A 19,132-nucleotide genomic window follows, 5' to 3' on the forward strand; every position below is an offset into this window, starting at 1 on the left:
TTTTTTCTCTGGAGATTGGCGCTGCTTGCACAGCCAATATCCTGAGGAAAAAAATACCACATTCGCACCCCGGATAAACCCTGGGGTGCGAATGGCTGTCACCTCCTTGGTCAGGAGCGGACATGGCCAGTAACAGCACCACTGTCATCGATTGTTACCGGCGATGTCTACCCCCCCACCGTGGGGGTGAAAGCCTTAATAAACACAGGGAACTGGAAATTGATCTGAAAGGGGTCAAGGGGCATAGCTAATGTAATTTCAATACAACTGATCCACAGGCATTAATTCTGCATTAATTGTTATCACTGATCGTGACCATTGGATGTTCCATGGACTCCACAGAATGCCACACATTAGCATAGTCTTGTCAATCCCTCTCGATTCTAGCAGGGAAACTTATATCGTAGAGGATGGACGTGGACAGCTTGGTACCTTTTCACCCCCAAATCTCTACTGTTAGCAACACAGATGTGGGAAAGTAGTTCCAGGACTCAAATGTCGACTGTGGGACCAGGAGGATCCAGTTTTAACCCGAACATTACATTTTAACCAGTATCCGCCCACGACTCTGTTCGACTGCATTCAGTGAAACATCTCTTTTGGTGCTTTGCTTACAGCGTTTTTGTTAGTGGGGTGGGGTTGGTGGGATTCTTTATAGATGATTTTTAAAGTAGTGGGAGGATGAGAGAGGGGAGTGGAGGGGAGTGTGCGAGGGAGCCATGGTGGGCCAGGCGCCCAATAAACAACTGAGAAAAATGCAGCACAGAAACACCCACGAGGCCATGGGCAGATCCCTTTTGACCAGAGGTGCGCTCCTGGGCAAATTGCTAGATAATCCACTGTGTTCTAGTTTAGCGTCCCAAAAATTAGGAGTATATCGAAAATGGTTACGCAAAGAATTACACGTGGTCATTCCGCAATGTTGCAGTCAAATGACCTTCGAAACAATGGGCCTCATTATGAGTTTGCTGGTCCGGAAACAACGGTGCCGGTAAGCTACTCGCACCATTGTTGCCGGATCGGCAAACTACGAGGTCTGCTCGCGCATGCCTTTTTTTCATCTGCCAGGTCTGACCTTGACGGATGCACCGGCACCATTCATGAATGGTGCCAGTTCATCCGTCCTCCCCATTGAGTCCAATGGGACTCAAATGGGAATGGGGAGTTATATTTTCCAGCGCCCTGGAATGGGCAATTCCCAGGTCCGCCGAGGCTGTAATGCCCCGGTAATTGCCCATTCCCGAGCTCCGGAAAAATCATGACTCAGGCGGCAGCCGTGCCGGTATGTATCCTTCCCGCCATTCGGTCCGATAGATTTACTGCCGGATTACGAGGGGTAGTAAAGTGGTGTTAATCCCCATTTTTGGAATCCATAGATATTCATGGGGATTGTTGTGGATTCACCATAATCCTGCAATTCATCTACGGACTCAGATGTCCGTGCCAGGGACAATGTGGTGGTATAACTAAAAATGGAGTGCACCAACAAACTCGTGATGCTGATTACACAAATCAATGCTTAGTGGTTCCGAACGGTACCTGAAAACGTGACAGAGGATGTTGGACCGTTGATTAGTTAATGCGGCCACAGCCTTGCGGATGGCTCCTAGTGTCGTCGGACCCTGCTTAATCCTGCAGGGATGGCCCATGGCAACGGTCAGGCTGCAGTTCCATTCGCTCGGTTTGGTCCATGCTCACTCCTTATAGGTTTGAAATGCAGAAATTAGGCCTTCGTGCCTGCTCATTCCATGACAGGGGCACCCTCTAAGCTTGGCCCCTCGCTGGGCTTCAAAACTTCTGCAACATGAGGCACATACAAGGGAACACAGAACTCAAACGTCGTTAAGATAGCTCAGGAAGTTAAGCACTGAACTCAGATATCTTTGTCCAATCCCAGCAGGCCGACTCAGCCCTTCAAGCTTCCGCGGTCAATACATTAAGTACCTTTATATTAAGTAATATCAGCACCGAATATTGCAGTGCTTAAAAGCAGTAGCGATCAGACATGAAACACTGCGTACAACTGTGATGTTCTTATTCCCTGCATCCACATAATGTAAAAGGACTTCAGTTCTGGGTTAGGACGCCTCCAAAGACCCCCGAAACACACGAGAAGCAGCACGCGATCTGCCATCTTCACAGACACTTAACTCCTGAAAGGGCCAGCACTGAGTCAGAGGTTGTGATGGAGGGCCAGGGCCTCCGTAAAAGCAGTGCTCAGTGCCTAGAACTGCTACTGGCCGAGAATAGTGGTCTATAAGGTTACCCAGATCTATACTAGAGATTGGGATTCCCTCTAAACTTCCCAGTCATCACTTCTTGTTTTGCTGTAGTCATGTGTCCGCACAAAACATTTTAAACTCCAATCAATTCTATTGCAATACAATGGGCCTCAATGTGCCACCAGCGGATTGCCGTCGACCCCGAAACACAGTTTCCAGTGCCTGAATTCCCGGTGCCACAAGGGCATTACAAATCCCGGCAGTGCAGGAAGTCAGGCATCGAGGCTTGGTAAGGCCCCATTCCCGTGGAGTCCCATAGGACTCCACGGGGATGGGGCCTCAGAAGCACAGGCACCGTTGCGAACGGTGCCGGTGCTTCCATGGCATCTCTGCCTGCCGGGGCCGTTGCACCAGGTAGGGTCAGACCAGCCGGGCACAACAGCCCCTGCAGGTAGATTTGGAGTGTGGTGGCCCAGAAACAAGGATGCCGATAAGCTTACCAGCACCCTTGTTTCTGGACCGCCACACTCCTAATGAGGCCCAATGTATGATGGCACCACTGCCCCTCCATGAACAAAGTGCCTCTGAATCTGGAACTGCTTCAGTAGTGTGTTACAAATAACAGATATTTCAACAAGATGCTAAACCGCAAGAACTGACAGAAGAAGTCAATTACTTCAGAGGACGCACAAACAACCAATCACCACCGAATTCTACTAGGTACTTCAGTGGACACAGGCATGGTTACCCGCACTCGTCAGAATACAGCAAAGACTATGGCAAAATTCGGTCGTGCTGTTCACATCATTCTCAGTCTACCTAACACCTCTAACATCAGAATGCAGCGCAGACCTATGACAAATTCGGGCACGTTGGACACATAGGGCCTGATCACGACTTTGGCGGTAATGCCAGGGGTATTAGCCCTACCGCCGAACTCCCCGGTGCTAATAGCGCTGGATCCCGAGTTCAGCGGTAATGTAATTCCCCATTCCCCATTGAGCCCATTCTCCATTGGGCTCAATGGGGAAAATGTGCACTCTTACCACTGGCGGATTTCCCGCCGGCGGTAATTGCGTGAATTTTCAGCGGATTTCCCCCCAGCCAAGAGCTGGGGCGAAATCAACCGAAGTCCTGATTTGGCGGACCCTTAAATCCGGCGGTAATAGCGCGACCTCCGGATTTAAGTGTTACCGCCAAAGTCGTGATGAGGCCCATAGCGAGTCTCTAGCACTCACGCCACCTCTTGACTCCTCTCAGCACACATCCACCTGCCTGACTCCATGGTTTGCTCTCTACCAGATCCTGGCCAGCCGTGCTAGGCCTTTTTTGGCCAAATCTACACACACATTCTAATCTTACTCCATGATCTCCAACACTCTGGACTTCGGTCCACAAAGGGCATTCCCACTACCAGTGCATTGAGACTATAATGGTAAGGTGCTATATGGATAACAAGCACAATACAATGCAATGCAGTGTTTCTACTGCATGCTCTAATTGGCTCGTTGGCACATAGAGGATTTGCTTCTGATGAGAAATGCTCATCCATACAGTGGTAGATGGCCTCTGACCTTCTGGAATATCTCAGATAATCCCCTTCAAAACCTCCCGTAAATTCCCTAGCTTTTATCCAGTTTCGATGGAAAATTGAGCTGTGACGTGCACCTTTCGACCGATTTATTTACATCATTTTCTTGGGGGTGAGGAGAGGGAACACCCCAGTTCTCCCTGGAGTTGAGGAGGTGATGCCAGGTATCATATGATATGATATGATAGACTAAATATTAACATTTTGGCTATCCAGAGACCAAGATATCTGTTCCCTATTTCTCTTGGTGCCCTTTTTATTTTATTTTTTATTGTTTTGCTGTCTTCGAAATTCATTTTCTGTCATTTTGGAACATCCCATTCAGGGCTACAGTGATAGACCCACCACGTGGTCAATTAGCACCCCAGCCAGGGGGTGCAGCCAATTAAGTCCTGCGTAACGCAGGCTGAAACCTCTGATCTCATCCTGTGTTACACAGAACATGCAGGCTGCCTCCCCGGTCCCAGACCGCCATCTTGTCCCCACCTTCCTTCACTTTTATATTTTTTTCTTCCCAATCCCCCACCCCAGCCCAATTTACCTGATTGTTGTGGCCGCCGCCAAAGCAGCTTCCCTTCATTCCGCTTCTCAGGCCACCATTGAAATGGAAGAGGGGCTCCGTATGGCGACTTACTGTCTACAACCATAGTGGCCATCTTGGAAAAGTATTTTCATTCGTTGAACGGGACACGCATCCAGTTTAATGAATGAAAACACTTTTTTTAGAACTAGCTATTAATGCTTTGGTAACCCAGGGTACTAATATATTTAATAACGCATTCCACTGCTACACCGGGGGTAAATATTCCAGTGCCCTCGTTAACCGCCCACACTTTGCTCGGCCCGTTAACTCGTTCCTAACGCTCAATTCTAATCATGTTTTCAGGAAATCCATGATATACATGCTTCAGAAGAATTTACGTAAACTGGGCCTCAACATGAGCTTGGGGGTATCGCAGCGGTAAATCCACTGAGATACCAAAAAATTGATTTACCGTTACTGCCACTTGGTCCCGCTGAATTACTGCCAGATTACAAGTGGCAGTATGGCGGTGTTAGATTTTGGTGGAATTACCACCAGCAGTAATTGCTATGTTTTGGCAGTAAGGTGGCAGAATTAACTCCAACATTTTTGCTGGAGGTTTTCCTCCACCATACCCCCAAACCCATAGATTGATGGCATGGTAATGCGCTGGTAACAGCGTTACCACTGTTTTTGGCCACATTGCCAACCTCATAATGAGGTCCAATGTAAGTGATGTTTCCTTGGATTTTTCCAGCCATTGAGAAAAACTGGTTGGGTTTTATTACACCACGGATCCATACGTTCAGTTCTAGGCTGAATGGAATGAGGGCAGAGCCCCCTCCTTGACAAATATGTCCTCACTTTTCCTTCAGGCAAGTGTATATTTTCATTTATTTTGCCATGAACTTGCTGGCAAAATAAGTAGTCACTAGCCTTTCCCTGGCATCCTGTGCCAAATGGGAAAGCAAATACATGCTCTTTAGTATTTACATGCATGCACACGGGGAACAATTATCACTGTGAAAAAATGCTGCCTTCACTGTTGAACTGCAATGCCTCATAAAAAAACCATGATTTATTGAAGCAGATGCTTTTGGGTTTAACGCAAGCTCCTGGTACTTGGCAGGCCAGGCATTGAAACATAGAAGGACACGCCTAGGCTCTCAGAGACTACTAGGGTGGTGATTTGGCACTGTATAAAGTAAGATAACAGAGGGAAAAAAGGAACATTTTGGCAAACTGAAAACGGGGGATTTTGCTCGTTTTTCAGGGAGCCAAGAAAATGTCAAATTTGTATTTCTGACGTTGAACCACTCCCAACTGTTGTTCGCAGGGTTCTCAAAGTGTACAAGCTGCTCAGATCACAATGTATCTTGCTTGGTAGTCCATTTCGGAGAAAGCTCCCCTCTGCTTCACATCCATTCTCTCTCCAGTTTGGCTAGCTGGTGGAGGCACCTTTCAGCTGCTGGCTTCCAGCCTGGAAGGTTCTCTCGCTGCTCGTCATCCCTGTGAGGCAGTCTTAGCCTGGCACAAAGCACTGCACAGGCAACAGAGCTTTACCTAACCTTATAACAACAGTCAAAGGCTAGCATCATAACAGAAGGGCGCCAGACTGTCACTGCATACAGAAGGACAGGCATCCGGCCCTTCTCTCTCTACCTATCTTGTTTGTCACACATCCAAAACTACCTTTCACAAAGTCCAGTGAACAATGGCTATATAGGGAGAGCAGAGTACATGTTCTCACTATAGATGGGACGCATTAATATACTTCGGTAGCCTGCTCCCACGGAAGGCACCACATTGTCTCGGCACGGGCTAAAATAAAGTCTAGAATGATAATGCATGGAAAAAAACTGTTAACGTTTTTCTTTAATTCATGACTTTAAATGTGTGCTTTGCTGCGCACATGTAACAGACTGACTTTGCTGGCTGCTGTCACCTAAATTTGAAACTCTTCAAATGTCCGCATTGAAGCGTGCACGTGACCGGCTGCCTTTGCTGGAGCCAAGCTTCCAGCAGTGTTATCTCATTTCCTTTCACTCCTGTTTCTTCTTCATTAGCACCCTGATGACAAAGAGCAATTACTCATTTGTCAGTGGTCATTTAGTGTTCCAGCTTCCCGCCAGCACCCTGTGATAATCTGCAGCAATTAACACCCTTGCTGTATTCTTCTCTCTCTATATATATATATATATATGTAAAATATGGGTACTTCCCAATTTTTTGTTTTCAACCAGTTTCAAGAGGGAAGGGGTGAATAACACAATGAGCCTCATCACAAGTTGAGCAGGTATCCCAGCGGTAATTGCACCAGGATACTGCCCAACACTATAGCATTACTGCTACTCGGTCAGGCGCAATTTGCACTGGATCACGAGTAGTGGTAAGGCAGTAAATCCCCATTTCCCATTGGGTCCATACGACCCAATGAGTGTCTCTCTGCGCTATTAGCGCCGAACTGCCAAAAATAGGCAGAAAGTGGAGATGTTTACCTCCAGCAAAAAGCTGGAGGTAAAACTCAGACTTTCTGCCCAAATCACGTGGCATCTGGGTGTTTTGTAAAATATTCGAAACACAACTGGTGAATGAAACCATGGGTGAAAAGGAACATTTTAATAGATAAGTAACCTCTCTGAATAGACAAGTTCAGAATACAAAACGATTTTCTGTTGAATGCTAAAATTAAATAAGAGTGGAAAGCCAAATGCACAAGACAAGAAAATATTGAAAATAGTCTAATTTCTCCACAAAGCTTTAAAGACGTAGATAGCCCGCAATAAATTACCAACATCAAGCCTATGAAGGACCAAAAGAGTGGCATACAAGCAACCTTCCACTCGCAGGTCAGCAACAGATGACAAAGTATCATGATTTGTCAGTGATCTAATTGAGTTAGCAGTGTAATTAGTGGTTTCTGTTTGTCCAACAGAGTGGAGCAGTGCCACATCCTGTTTGATATACAGAATAAACTTAACTAAAGGTCTGCCCTGCACACCACGCAACAAGACACCGGTCAGTAGACTGCACACATGGTAGAAACTTAGTAAACTGTCTCAAGAATCTTAGAGTATATTTTTCAGACGTTTTGAGTAGTTTCATACCTCTTGGTTTTATAGTGTCTTCGTTTGCAAAACTGGGTGTATACCAGATCGATTCATACATCTGGCAATTTCATGTCCTGATGAAGGCCCAATACAAAATCAAGGGAGAACGCTTGGGAAAAGCGTATCACAGCAGAGGGGCCGAAACATGTGTCGACAAAAACCTGACTAGACATCATGGACTGACTAGTCTACCATTTTCCATAAATGATAAAATCACGTTTCTTTTTTCTTTTTCCACAACAAATCTACATCTGTACAGAAAAACACCTACATAAATAATCGGAATAGCTTGGAACGTTTCTCGATCTCCTTGGTTATAGGTACAGACTATGGGCCTCATTACGACCCAGGCGGTAAGTTACCGCCTGGGTCGTACCTTTACCACCATGGCGTAAGGTTGGCGGATTTACCGCCCCATTCCGAGGTGAGTGGGGCGGTAAATCCCCATTAACCCATTTACCCTTCCCCATTCCCATTTTTGCCCCATAGGGCATAATGGGAGTGGGGAAGGCGTTAATTACGCCACCGTAAATTACGGTGGCGTAATTAACAACAAGGTCCCTTAGCGCCATGGATTTTAACACCTGCTAAAAGTGTTAAAACCTCCATGGCGCTAAGGGACCTCGGAATCAGGCGGTAAGGGTCGGCGCTGTTTACGCCGCCGTAAACCCCTTACCGCCTGGGTCCTAATGAGGCCCTATGTGTGGATTTTTACTATTATGAAATACGTCAAACTGTTTTACAAAACAATGGTGTTTTGTAATTAAACAAGTCACCCTGCACTAACCCCTGGGCACAATTGTGTAGTGTCTCTGTCTGTTGAAAGATTGTTGGAATGAACATGTCTTTTATTTGTGTAATTTTTGAATTCATATTATTAAAAAAAACATTTGAACAAAAAAGAATACATTTCTATTTTGGATTTTAAAAAACGCTCTATTGATCCATGCTGATGACAAGTTAAGCATCTAGGCAGGATGTGATGCAATCACAAATCGTGTTAGTGTGAAAGGGAGGGGTAACCAGTTTTCTCCTGTACATATATTGGGCATTCTTTTGTATCCAATATTATTTAAGGAACCCACGGTTGTCTTAGTCTGTTTTGCTAGTCCGGCAGCCTGCCCAACTCTTCTCCTCACATGGGACACCCAGCTAACCTCATTCCCTCTTTATTTTATGAGGGAAACACCCCTGTGAAGAGAAGAGGTGGGAAAGCTCCCGGACTAGGAAAGACATGGGTTCCCCTGCTTCGGGAGGCCCAGTACTCACTTCCTGAGCTATACTCTGTGACTTGGCAGCATAGCGGTCTCTTCCAGAAGGTGGAGGGAGTGGGGAAGCAGACAGGGGAGGGCCAGAGGACTCAGGCAAGCAGGGGAGACTGGCCAGGGTGCAGGACGATTTTCAAGAGGAGCATCCCAAGTTCTCCTGGGATCCTCCCTTTAAGTTTCTGCAGGCGCATCAGAGATGAGGGGCCGGCTCTTCCATCGGACCCCTTTATTAAGGGCCAGCAGCTTTACTCTGACAATTATAACGTAAATCGATTTAATTCCTCCCAAAATATGCCACCTACATGACGATCCCAAAGAGGGCAAATCAAATGTGTGCTTGTTCAAAATTTTGAGAGATGTCGGGTGTGGGGTTTGAACAGACAGTGCTAATAGAGTTATGACGTAGACTGAGTTTTTGCCTGAAGTCATCGAACCTAGGAACAAATTTGTGTTTGTAAATTGAAATGTTCATAAACAATTCTCTTGTGCTTTTATATCCGTGTCAAATATCCCTTTCAAGTATCACAGGAGATCTGTGTCATAGTAAACATGTTAAACGATTTGGCATACATACCAAATGGCATAGAATTATAGATGAGTAGCTACCAACTCGGGATGATAGCTCAGGGGCAACGTGCTCGCCTTGGAAGCAAGGTAAGTTTCTTTTTTAAAAAGAAAAAATACACACCATTAGCACCCGCATAAGGAAATGTATGGGTGCTTATGGCAAAATGTCCCTCACTTCGCTCGTGCCCTTACCTTGGAGGCGGACCATTACCAACAGGGTCAACCCGCCGCCTTGTGGCATATCGCCCCATTATGTCACTTGGAACTCTAAGGTCGAATACACACAGTGGATGAAAGCTGCCAATCCATAAGGTTATGTCGTGATTGGCCCCGGTGCCTCCATTTTCCACCCCTCGTGCTGTCTCGATGGACTAGCATTGCAGTGGATCAAGAGGAGAGGAATGAGGGAACTATATGCAAAATAAAAAAGAGTAGGCTGGAGTTTCACCTAACAGCAACCGGAAATGGTATGAATAAATGTAGCAGAGGAAACAATGTCAAAGCAATTATTATTATTATTATTATTATTATTATTATTATTATTTTATTTCTTGAGCGCAGACCTCGATTTGGGAAGCCACAGAGTGCTTTACAATCATAGGGGGAAGAATTTGGCAAGGGAAGCAGAGAAACAGGGGAAAAGGGAGCTAACAACAGGAGAGGCCAATTAGGCAGCAAGGGTCAACAAGCAATCAGGTGAGGAAACGGTGGGGAGCAGATCACCCAGTCTCACGTAGTGTGCGGAGTGGAGGGAGTGTGGACCTAGGTGTCAGAGAGGAGCCATTCCTTGAAGAGGAAGTTCTTGGGCTACTTCTTGAACTGCAGAAGCGAGGAGGCGAATCTGAAGTTGACGGGAAGGAGGTTCCAGAGTATTTGGATATAGACAGAGAAGGCCCGTCTTCTGTTTTTTTTTCCTTCCTGCACCAGTGCAGTGCAAGTCTGCACATGCCCTTACTTCTGGGTCGTAGGTCTCCGGAAATGCTGGGATTCTCAGTGAGGTAGTTTGGGGACTTCAGGGAGACAGCCTTGTAGTTCATTATTAATTCCACAATCATCTGACGTGACGCCACAGCACAATGTTAACGCATTTAGAAAAGGAGATAGTTGGCAACAGCTTTGCATGGAAGCAACAACGTTTGGAGTAGGGAAGAAAGTGAATTCTTATTCTACACGCTCCATTATACAATAATACTGATATATTGGAATGCAGGACATGACTGCTAGTTTATCCCCATCATATGGCTTCTTTCAGTTCATAATTATGACACCTGCACAGGTCATTATTAGTTTGCAGAATGTGAAATCTCCAAATGTCCACCATTTATTGTCTCAATTCTAATCCAGCAGGAAGTACACATTCCCAACGTGCTTCAAGCCACAGCATGTCCACAGCAAATTCTCACCTTGCTTAAAATTGTCGAGGTTCCTGAACTCCACGAGGTTGTTTCCATAGTAATAATTGGTCACGTAGATTCGATCGTCCTTGGCCACTGGATCCTTCATCCAGGCTCCTTCATTGCGGCCGTAGCTGTGCTGCCTCTCCGGAGAGTTCACTGAGGCGATGGTACCTTCACACTCCCCCTCTTTAACTGTGGAAAGAACAAAGCCGACAACACAGCGGTCAAGACAAGACTCCTAATAGCAATTGATGACATGACCAATAACAACGTAGGCCAGAAGTGGTCTTCATCCCAACCCTTTAACCATGGTCTCCCACCTCCATCAGTTCCCCACAGAGCACCCAGAAAGAAACTCATATCACTGTATTGTTGCTGTGGTTTGCACACCTTATGCATCATACGTCCAGCACCATAAACGTTTTAAATACTGAGCAGGGCATGAAGCCATGTTAAGGTCAGGCAACAAGAATCACCTCTTTCTTAAAGTTTGATCGGACTGCGGGAATAGTCGTGTCTTAGCCTGGCCCTGTCACTCAAGTTCGTATTTCAGGAGGGGACATTTAACATGTTTTGGATGTGAACAATCAGTGGGCTTTTAGGATTGTAATCGTTATGGAATCTTTTCTTTTTCTATCAATATTTGAATTGATGCTGTGAAGATAGCTCAGGGGCAACGCGTTTGTCTTGGAATCAAGAGAACACGGAGCAACAAAGGTTTGAATCGCGGCCCTTCTGCTTAGAGACTGGCCTCCAGTATTAAGTGTGTTATAAAAGATTAATGAATCTTTTAATTTGACCCTATATTTCCCCACTTTGTGGCATACACCCACCTCTCAGATCCCCTCATTGCCAGCGCCAAGCCCAGGGGCAGAGGACTGAACACAGGCCACATCCCCACCCACAAAATGTAGAGAGTATATACATTAGCTCAATTTACATTAGGCCATGATGAACATAGAAAGACCCTTGGTACACCTTAAGCGGCCACGGACAGAGGTTCAATATAGGGTGGAGCAGTGAATACTAGGGGGCGAACCTAAGAAGACACCTGGACTGCTACGGGGTATTAATACAAGGTTCTGCCCTTCCATGAGGAGTAACTTCCAATATGATGGGGAGAAGAGCTCATGAGCACCATTGGTGTGGCCAATGGATGGAGTGGTCATGTCATACACTCCTAAGTTCACCGGGGGATGTCATTCAGCCAATTTAGGGCTGAGAGAATAGTCTACAAGGCAGACGATAATGGACCACCTTCGACTGTGTGCTATCAAATTGTGAGAGGAAGACCCTGCCTAGGGCATCAGCATTTCTTAAGACCTTGTGGAGGGCACCATGGTCTCAACAGAGGCAGAAACTGCAAGGGCCATTGCATAAAGCAAGAGGTGAAGAACCATGACCAGCAGCTTCATTCAGAAGGAACCATGCTCTGACCAAAGGAAGAGTTAAAAAGAGACAATGATGAGGGTAGGAGAAGTGACCATAGCCCAGAGAATCGTATACAAGGTCTTAAGAAATGCTGATGCCCTAGGCAGGGTCTTCCTCTCACAATTTGATAGCACACAGTCGAAGGTGGTCCATTATCGTCTGCCTTGTAGACTATTCTCTGAGCCCTAAATTGGCTGGATGACATCCCCCGGTGAACTTAGGAGTGTATGACATGACCACTCCATCCATTGGCCACACCAATGGTGCTCATGAGCTCTTCTCCCCATCATATTGGAAGTTACTCCTCATGGAAGGGCAGGACCTTGTATTAATACCCCGTAGCAGTCCAGGTGTCTTCTTAGGTTCGCCCCAAGGACTATTGATGATGGGAGGAGATTATTAGACTATAACCCACTCATCAATGTCAAAGGACCGAGATCTAACCAGGGAGAGCGTCTACAAGGACCAATGATAGAGGCAGGAGAAGAAGTAACCATAACCCACCCATCAATGCCAAAGGGACTAAGGTGTGACCTGAGAAGACTATACAAGTCATCATAACCCACGCCTCAGTGTTAGCCTGTCAGGGTCACCTGTAGAAGTGAGCTATGAACACCAGGTCTGGCCATCAGGGCTCTTTCTCACTTCTTACAACATGGTTTTTCACACAGCCTGTCTTTTGCTTTTTCCGGTACAGACCTCGTTTTAAAGCAAGGAGTTCCTTGTGCTGCCCAGGACTATGGCAGTCACAAGACATTGACCCCACTGAAGCTCAGACCAGTTCTCATGCCCTGGAGCTTCAGAAGTCACTTTGACTGGTGCAAATGTTAGGTTGCCTCCTGCAGATGTGGAAACCGTGCTCCACTTCCTTCACAGACAACATTCATTGGAGAACCCAAAAGATGATGACCTTAGTTTTAAGAGACATAAAAGGAAAACAAGTGATGTTGGCACCTTGGCTTAGAAGACTGCCATCTAGGGCACTTTCCAAAAGAAATTGGCAATTGATTCCAAAGGCAGCAACCAGCCCTACAGATGAGGGGTGTATTTGTCACGTTTACTCCCTAAAGGTAGGTAAATAGACCTAAAAAAAATAAATACCGAGTAGAAAATACTCTGAACAAAAAAAGTAGGAAACAAGAAACATAAGATAATTTCCCCTTGCATTCAACCACAAAGTTTCATGAATAGGTTTGTACCAGTACTGCACATAGTGCCACAGGAAGAAGCTACTACTATAACTGCCTGATCCGATGATGTAAACATGTATATTTTAAAGTGTATGAGTAATAGGTGCAATTACATATTTATTACAAAACAATTTTTTTTAATTTACATTTTTTTTTACTTTTACTCTTATAAACTACTCCTGTTAAGATTGAGACTCACTTTTTTACACTGTAAAAAATCATTTTACTCCCAACAAATAAATAGGTAGTAAATTACTCCCACTTCAAAATATTATCTCGAGCACTGTTGGCAACCCAAGTTGCCACCTAAAGAGTGCAGGTGAATTTTGCCACAGCCAAGTCGTTAGGTCATGATCTCAAAGACCATTTATACATTGAAAAGCCATGACATGTTGCTTTTTAAAAGCACTTCATACAGTTTGTGTCAGTGCCGGATTATCCATTAGACCACGTAGGCGCTAGCCTACGGGCCCCCCTCCTTTTAGGGGCCCCGCGACAACGGATCAAAAGAAAGCGGTGCAGAAAATTTTAAACATATCAGGAGATCATTTGCGAGAGGGTGTGCCACATTTCGACTGCCCAGTGGCCTCCACTGGGTTTAATCCGGCGCTGGTTTGTGTAGTAGACATACCTCGGTTAGCTGTGGCCGGTCCTTCAGTGGCAGAAGCAGGAAACCCGATGGTGAGAATGGTCACGGGAGGGCGCTGCGTGGTAGTGGTCGTGGACTTGGTTGTCGTGGGCTCGCTTGTGGTAATTGTGGTAGTTGTGGTTGTGGTGGTGGTTTCGCTTTGTTCAGTGGGTGAAAGGATCTCTTCCTCCTCAGCCTCTGATGCGTCCGCGCCAGCATCTTCTGTCCTGCTCCCCTGTCTTTCCATCCGCGAGGCGACCTTCCCGGTGCTTTCTAGGAGCCAAAAAACAGGTTTATAAAATATATGTAATGAGCCGAGCTTCACAAGCAAGGCATTCCATCAGCGACATACATTCCGCAACACAAAGGAAAATTGAACCGCAATAAATTATGCTTTTTCCGATTTTTCTCTCTAGTTTATTGTTCATAAAACACATTTTAGAGTATTTTCATATAGGATTTTTTTTTTGGAGGGCCTAAATTATAAGTTGACGGTTTTACATTGATAAAAGTAATTTCTAATGCTAAACAGGAAGGGGTGTTTGTCTAGAAACACGTTTCTTGTCTATTTATGGCAGACTGCTATTGGTGCTTGAGGAAGCCAAGCGTGGTCGAAACACCGGGTGAAGGAATTGTTTTAAATCCGTGTGGAGCAATTTATGTCTTGTTGTTCCATAGGCCTTTTGATGAATAATTGGAATTTTCTCTCTTTTTAAACTCAAGGAATATGCACATTGTGAAGATTTGCTAGCAACGGAACCTTGTTCTATATGTACATATTTCACTGGAATGGTGACATATAGATGACAAGTGAGTTACCTAATGTTGTGTATGGGAAGTGATATTGCCCAGTAGTGCCATGGTGGGCTACTGTGGCGACAGTTACAAACCAATCCCCCTTTTAGTCTCCTGGGTTGCCATCAGGTCACCAGAACAGCAAGAAGGCATCATAGGGCCAAAATACAAAGTTGTTCCTCGCTGTTATTAACACTGATTGCGGTCAATCCTATCCTCTGGCTCAGGGGTGTGCAAACTATGGCTGGCAAGATGTTTTGGACTGCAACTCCCATCAACCCTAGCTAGTACAGGCTATAGTGCAAGATCAGGGGAACTGTAGTCCAAAGCATCAGGAGAGCTACAGGTTACAGATGCATGCTCTAGGTGGCCTCAGAGGCTTGCCAGACCTATCCACTTGCTTTGTTGGAATCCATTGGAGTCAGAACCTCATACCCCTTCCCAGTCTAAAAGAGAGAGGACAGCCTCATCCTTCAAATGTTGGTGAAGGACCAGCAATGACGCAACAAGCCCTGACCATAATATCAGAAATCAAAACCTTGTTCCAGCCCACAGCGCCTGTGCCAGTATGTATGCATGCAAATCATTTTATAGCATCTGCAAAATAAAATTCAAAAGTGACGAGATCATAATTAAGGTAGAGATTTTGCAGTGAATGATTGCCTATATGTAACCCCTCGCCACTTAGCCATGACAATGGGAGAGTCAAATGTCAGAAAAGCACCAAAAACAACGATTTAATGAATAACGCAGTGACATTAATCTGTGTATTGCAATGAACGATGATTCTAGAGAGGGTGGAATGGAAGGTGCCCCGGAGAGAATAGCTCCAAGAAGTGAATGTGTGAGCTAGAAATCCAAGTTAAAGGTGAGGAATGGCAATGTGACCCTTAAATCGGGAATTTAGTAAGTGTGTGGGGGTGGGGGCGTGTGGGGTAAGCGCTGGACCTGCAGAGTCCTCGCCAATGAAGGCGTGGCTGGAAACCAGGAAGAAAGTGAGGAGGCAGGTGATTGGACAATCAGAGATGCCCAAGCAGGCGTGGTGCGGCGATAGGTCTGGGGCCCTTACTGCACATCATGGCTTCCCCTGCCATGGTCCAATGCCCTGACAGTGGCATGGTCCACAACGCGCAGGCATTCTGCCCCTCCCATCTCCTTGAGTTGGCCATGCGCCCCTTCCTTGGGACTACATAGAGCTGTGTGGTGCTGTGTAGCCTGTCTGAACATGGAAAATTATATATATTATAATTATATATAACTATAATCAAAATATAAATATAAATATAAAAATATAAATATAACAATATAAAAATATAAAATGAAATATAAAATATAAAATTAAAGTAAAATTATATAAATATAAAAATAAAAATATAAAAATAATATATATGCAGATAGAAATATAATGATGGCAGTGGAGGCCCTGGTCCTGGTGGCGGGAGAAACATCACTTTTAGGAACTGGTCCTAGATTAAGGATCATGTGGAGTGGAACCCCACTTTTTGTATGGATCGGATGTTTGCAAGCAGGCAACACATTGGAAGATAGGTTGTGAAGGCGGATATAAAATGCACAAAAAAATAATAGTATTAGGGGCAATAAAATGATTCCGTGAGATTAGTTATTGCACCCACACTTTAATTATAAAATAATTGAAAACGGGCACGATTTTGAGCTTGGCAGCCTTACCATAACCCCGACTTCAGATAACCCCGGAAGTGAGCAAACACTTCCCAGGGCAAGGCAAAAGGCATAACCGGTGATGCCAGTGTGAGGCCCCGGCGCAGGGGTTAGGGGCGGTCTGCAAGGGGCCTCCGCCCATGGGATCCGCGGCAGGGTGCTTCAGTGAGAGCGCCTCAGCTCCCCCAGCAGCCCTGGGTGTTCTCCACGGGGCTGTTGGAAATTAAACTGCCCGTGTGTGCGACGCAGGCCCCAATTACAGATTAAAAGATTGCAATCGCTGCACATGATCCGCTCCCCCAGGCAGGCGGCGCTATCAGTAGACGGAACTCCATCCTCGCCCGAGGAGGTCTGCTTAAAGGCAGGTATTCATTTTAGTGTCAGCCTTCACATCCGCAAACATTGCTATAACGCCATAATTACACTGATATTGTGTACATCCCTATACATTTCCTGGCGGGCCTGTCATTAGAAATGCCAGGCTGCTATTATTCTATACTTGAAAGAAGAACACCCTTGAAACACTTGTGTGTAGGCGCGTTACAAATGCCATATCATATCATATCAATGCATGAATGTTGGGGGACAGCTCGGTGGGTTACGCGCCTGCAGCAGAGATCTGTGTGCAACCTGCAGGTCGCACGTTTGACATGCGACTGGGTTGACGCAGTCTTTTGTGCGACTGTCATTGATAAAAAAAGAGCACCACTGAGATAATGAGAACTGCTATTATTTAACAGTGAGTTCAACTTGTCAAGCTATTTCTTTGACAAAAATAAAAACAAAACAGTTTGATGTGTATGCTCTAATAATGCTCTGTATTGTTGACCGGCAATATTATCATACCACAACGAGAAGCTGACGCTTTAACCAATTGCAAGATCTCCCAGTGCAGAGAGGCCCAAATGTTCCACTTTCGGCACAATTCAGCAGAGAAATGCGTTGCTGGAGTAGCCTAGAAGCCTGCTCAATGGTCGCATTAGGATTAACCCAGATCTCGAGGACCAGATCCATGCCGGGTTTTCAGGATACCTGCCGTTAATATTCATTAGAAAAATTAGCATACAACGATTATAAATGCACGCACATTTTCCCTCATGAATATTAATGAGGGACATCCTGAAAACCCGTCTGCCTGCTGGCCCTTGAGGACCAGCGTTGGCAGTAATGGTAAAACAGGCAGCATTGGGAAATACCTCAACCTTTACAAGTTCGCCTAATTATAGGTTTTGGCACAGAGACCCAGAAAAACAGACAGCACTTATGTGGAGATATATATTGCTATGTACAAAGTGGCAATGATGGCGGTATTCCACATGGGGAGTTACCACATGTCTGCCAAAATGAGAAATAACTACTACTGAGTCTGTATGGCTCTAAATTATGCAATCACTGTAGCACAATACCGCTGAAGTTAATGAAGCCCAAAGACACAAAAAAGTGGCTGCAATTTATGAACCTGGTATCATTTGCAGACCCATTGATAAAAAAAAAGAGGGGCTAGTCAATTCTTTTGGTCGATAAAGTTCTGAAATTACACTTATTTGGTGAACATTGGAATTGAGAAATATTATACTGCAGTACAAAGATAGCCCTCCCGCAACCCCAAGGAGAGTGCCAGGGCCAAAGGGATGAAAGGGGCAAATTCATGCCCCAAAAGCCCACACACACTTCTCCAACCCTGATAGACTTAATGGGCCAGCATCAACTGGTGGCCACCAGAAGGGCAGCTACTCACCGGCACCTGGCCGGCAACTAGCATCCAATTTATTGCAAAACCAGTGGCAAGTCAAGTGAAAAGATGGAATCCAGGACAAATTTGCCCCTAAACTAGAACCACCAGGTAAGAAATAAAAACGAATGCAACAACTGTACAAGAAACAACTGAGCAAAAAATATAAACACCTTAACACAAAACAAACATTGAAGGTGTTGGGGTGGTCAGGAAAGGCCCCATGATTATGAGGGGTTTATGTTATGCGTGCCGTATTAATAACTGGGGGTGGGAGCAATCTGGGCACGATGTTGCAATTTCATATGTATCAAAGTGTTGTTAATTATGAATGGGATATTTTACTTGAGCGTTAGTGTTTGTCTAGAAGTTGATACACATTAGCTTGCACATGCATAGAAAGATAAAATGTCAAACCCACCAAATTTAAAAACATACATGCACATAAATACAAATACATGGGCAATTCATGAATCTCAATATATTGGACTTTTCACAAACTAATCAAAACTCGGTAGTGCAGGGCTGTTTTGCGAAATGAACTTTGAAACTGGCTGCGTGAGGTTTTAGGAGCCAGGGGATAGGTGAATAAGTAACTTCATAACATTTGCGTTCAGCAGAGCTGTAGAAAATAGCCATGATTTTTTATGGTCTGATAAATATCATAGATTCTAGATGTAATCTCTTGATGCCTGAGAGGGTGACAGAAGGAATTTCATTATTTATTTTGGTCATCAGTAAAACATGGGGTAAGTCAGTGCCTAAGGATACCCAGCAGTTTCAATTGTGCAATAAAGTAGCAGTTTTGTAGATTGGAAAGTTTCAATGGAACAGTGACCCGGGGAATGAGATTGTATTGCGAATCCAAAGAGAAATGATTTACCTAGCCTTCCTCATATCGCTTGAAATATGTACGCAAACTATGTGCAAATTAAAAGTTAAGGCTAAAGAGCTTAGGCCAGTTATTGCTAGTAATTAGTTATGTTTCAATACCAATG

The 19,132-nt window shown here is 45.1% G+C and overlaps 1 protein-coding gene across 1 annotated transcript in view; it reads right to left on the reverse strand.

The window, feature by feature from the left end:
• OLFML2A (olfactomedin like 2A) overlaps positions 1 to 19,132 on the reverse strand; it is a 243,460-nt gene that overhangs the window by 10,088 nt on the left and 214,240 nt on the right. Inside the window, exons 6-7 of the mRNA XM_069609445.1 lie at positions 13,931 to 14,200; positions 10,685 to 10,870 (exon numbers count right to left, since the gene is read on the reverse strand). Of these exons, the coding sequence (XP_069465546.1) occupies positions 10,685 to 10,870; positions 13,931 to 14,200 (456 nt within the window). The remainder of the gene's footprint in view (positions 1 to 10,684; positions 10,871 to 13,930; positions 14,201 to 19,132) is intronic.

This window comes from Ambystoma mexicanum, chromosome 8, assembly GCF_040938575.1.
Source record: "Ambystoma mexicanum isolate Mex_15411 chromosome 8, UKY_AmexF1_1, whole genome shotgun sequence".
NCBI lineage: Eukaryota > Metazoa > Chordata > Amphibia > Caudata > Ambystomatidae > Ambystoma > Ambystoma mexicanum.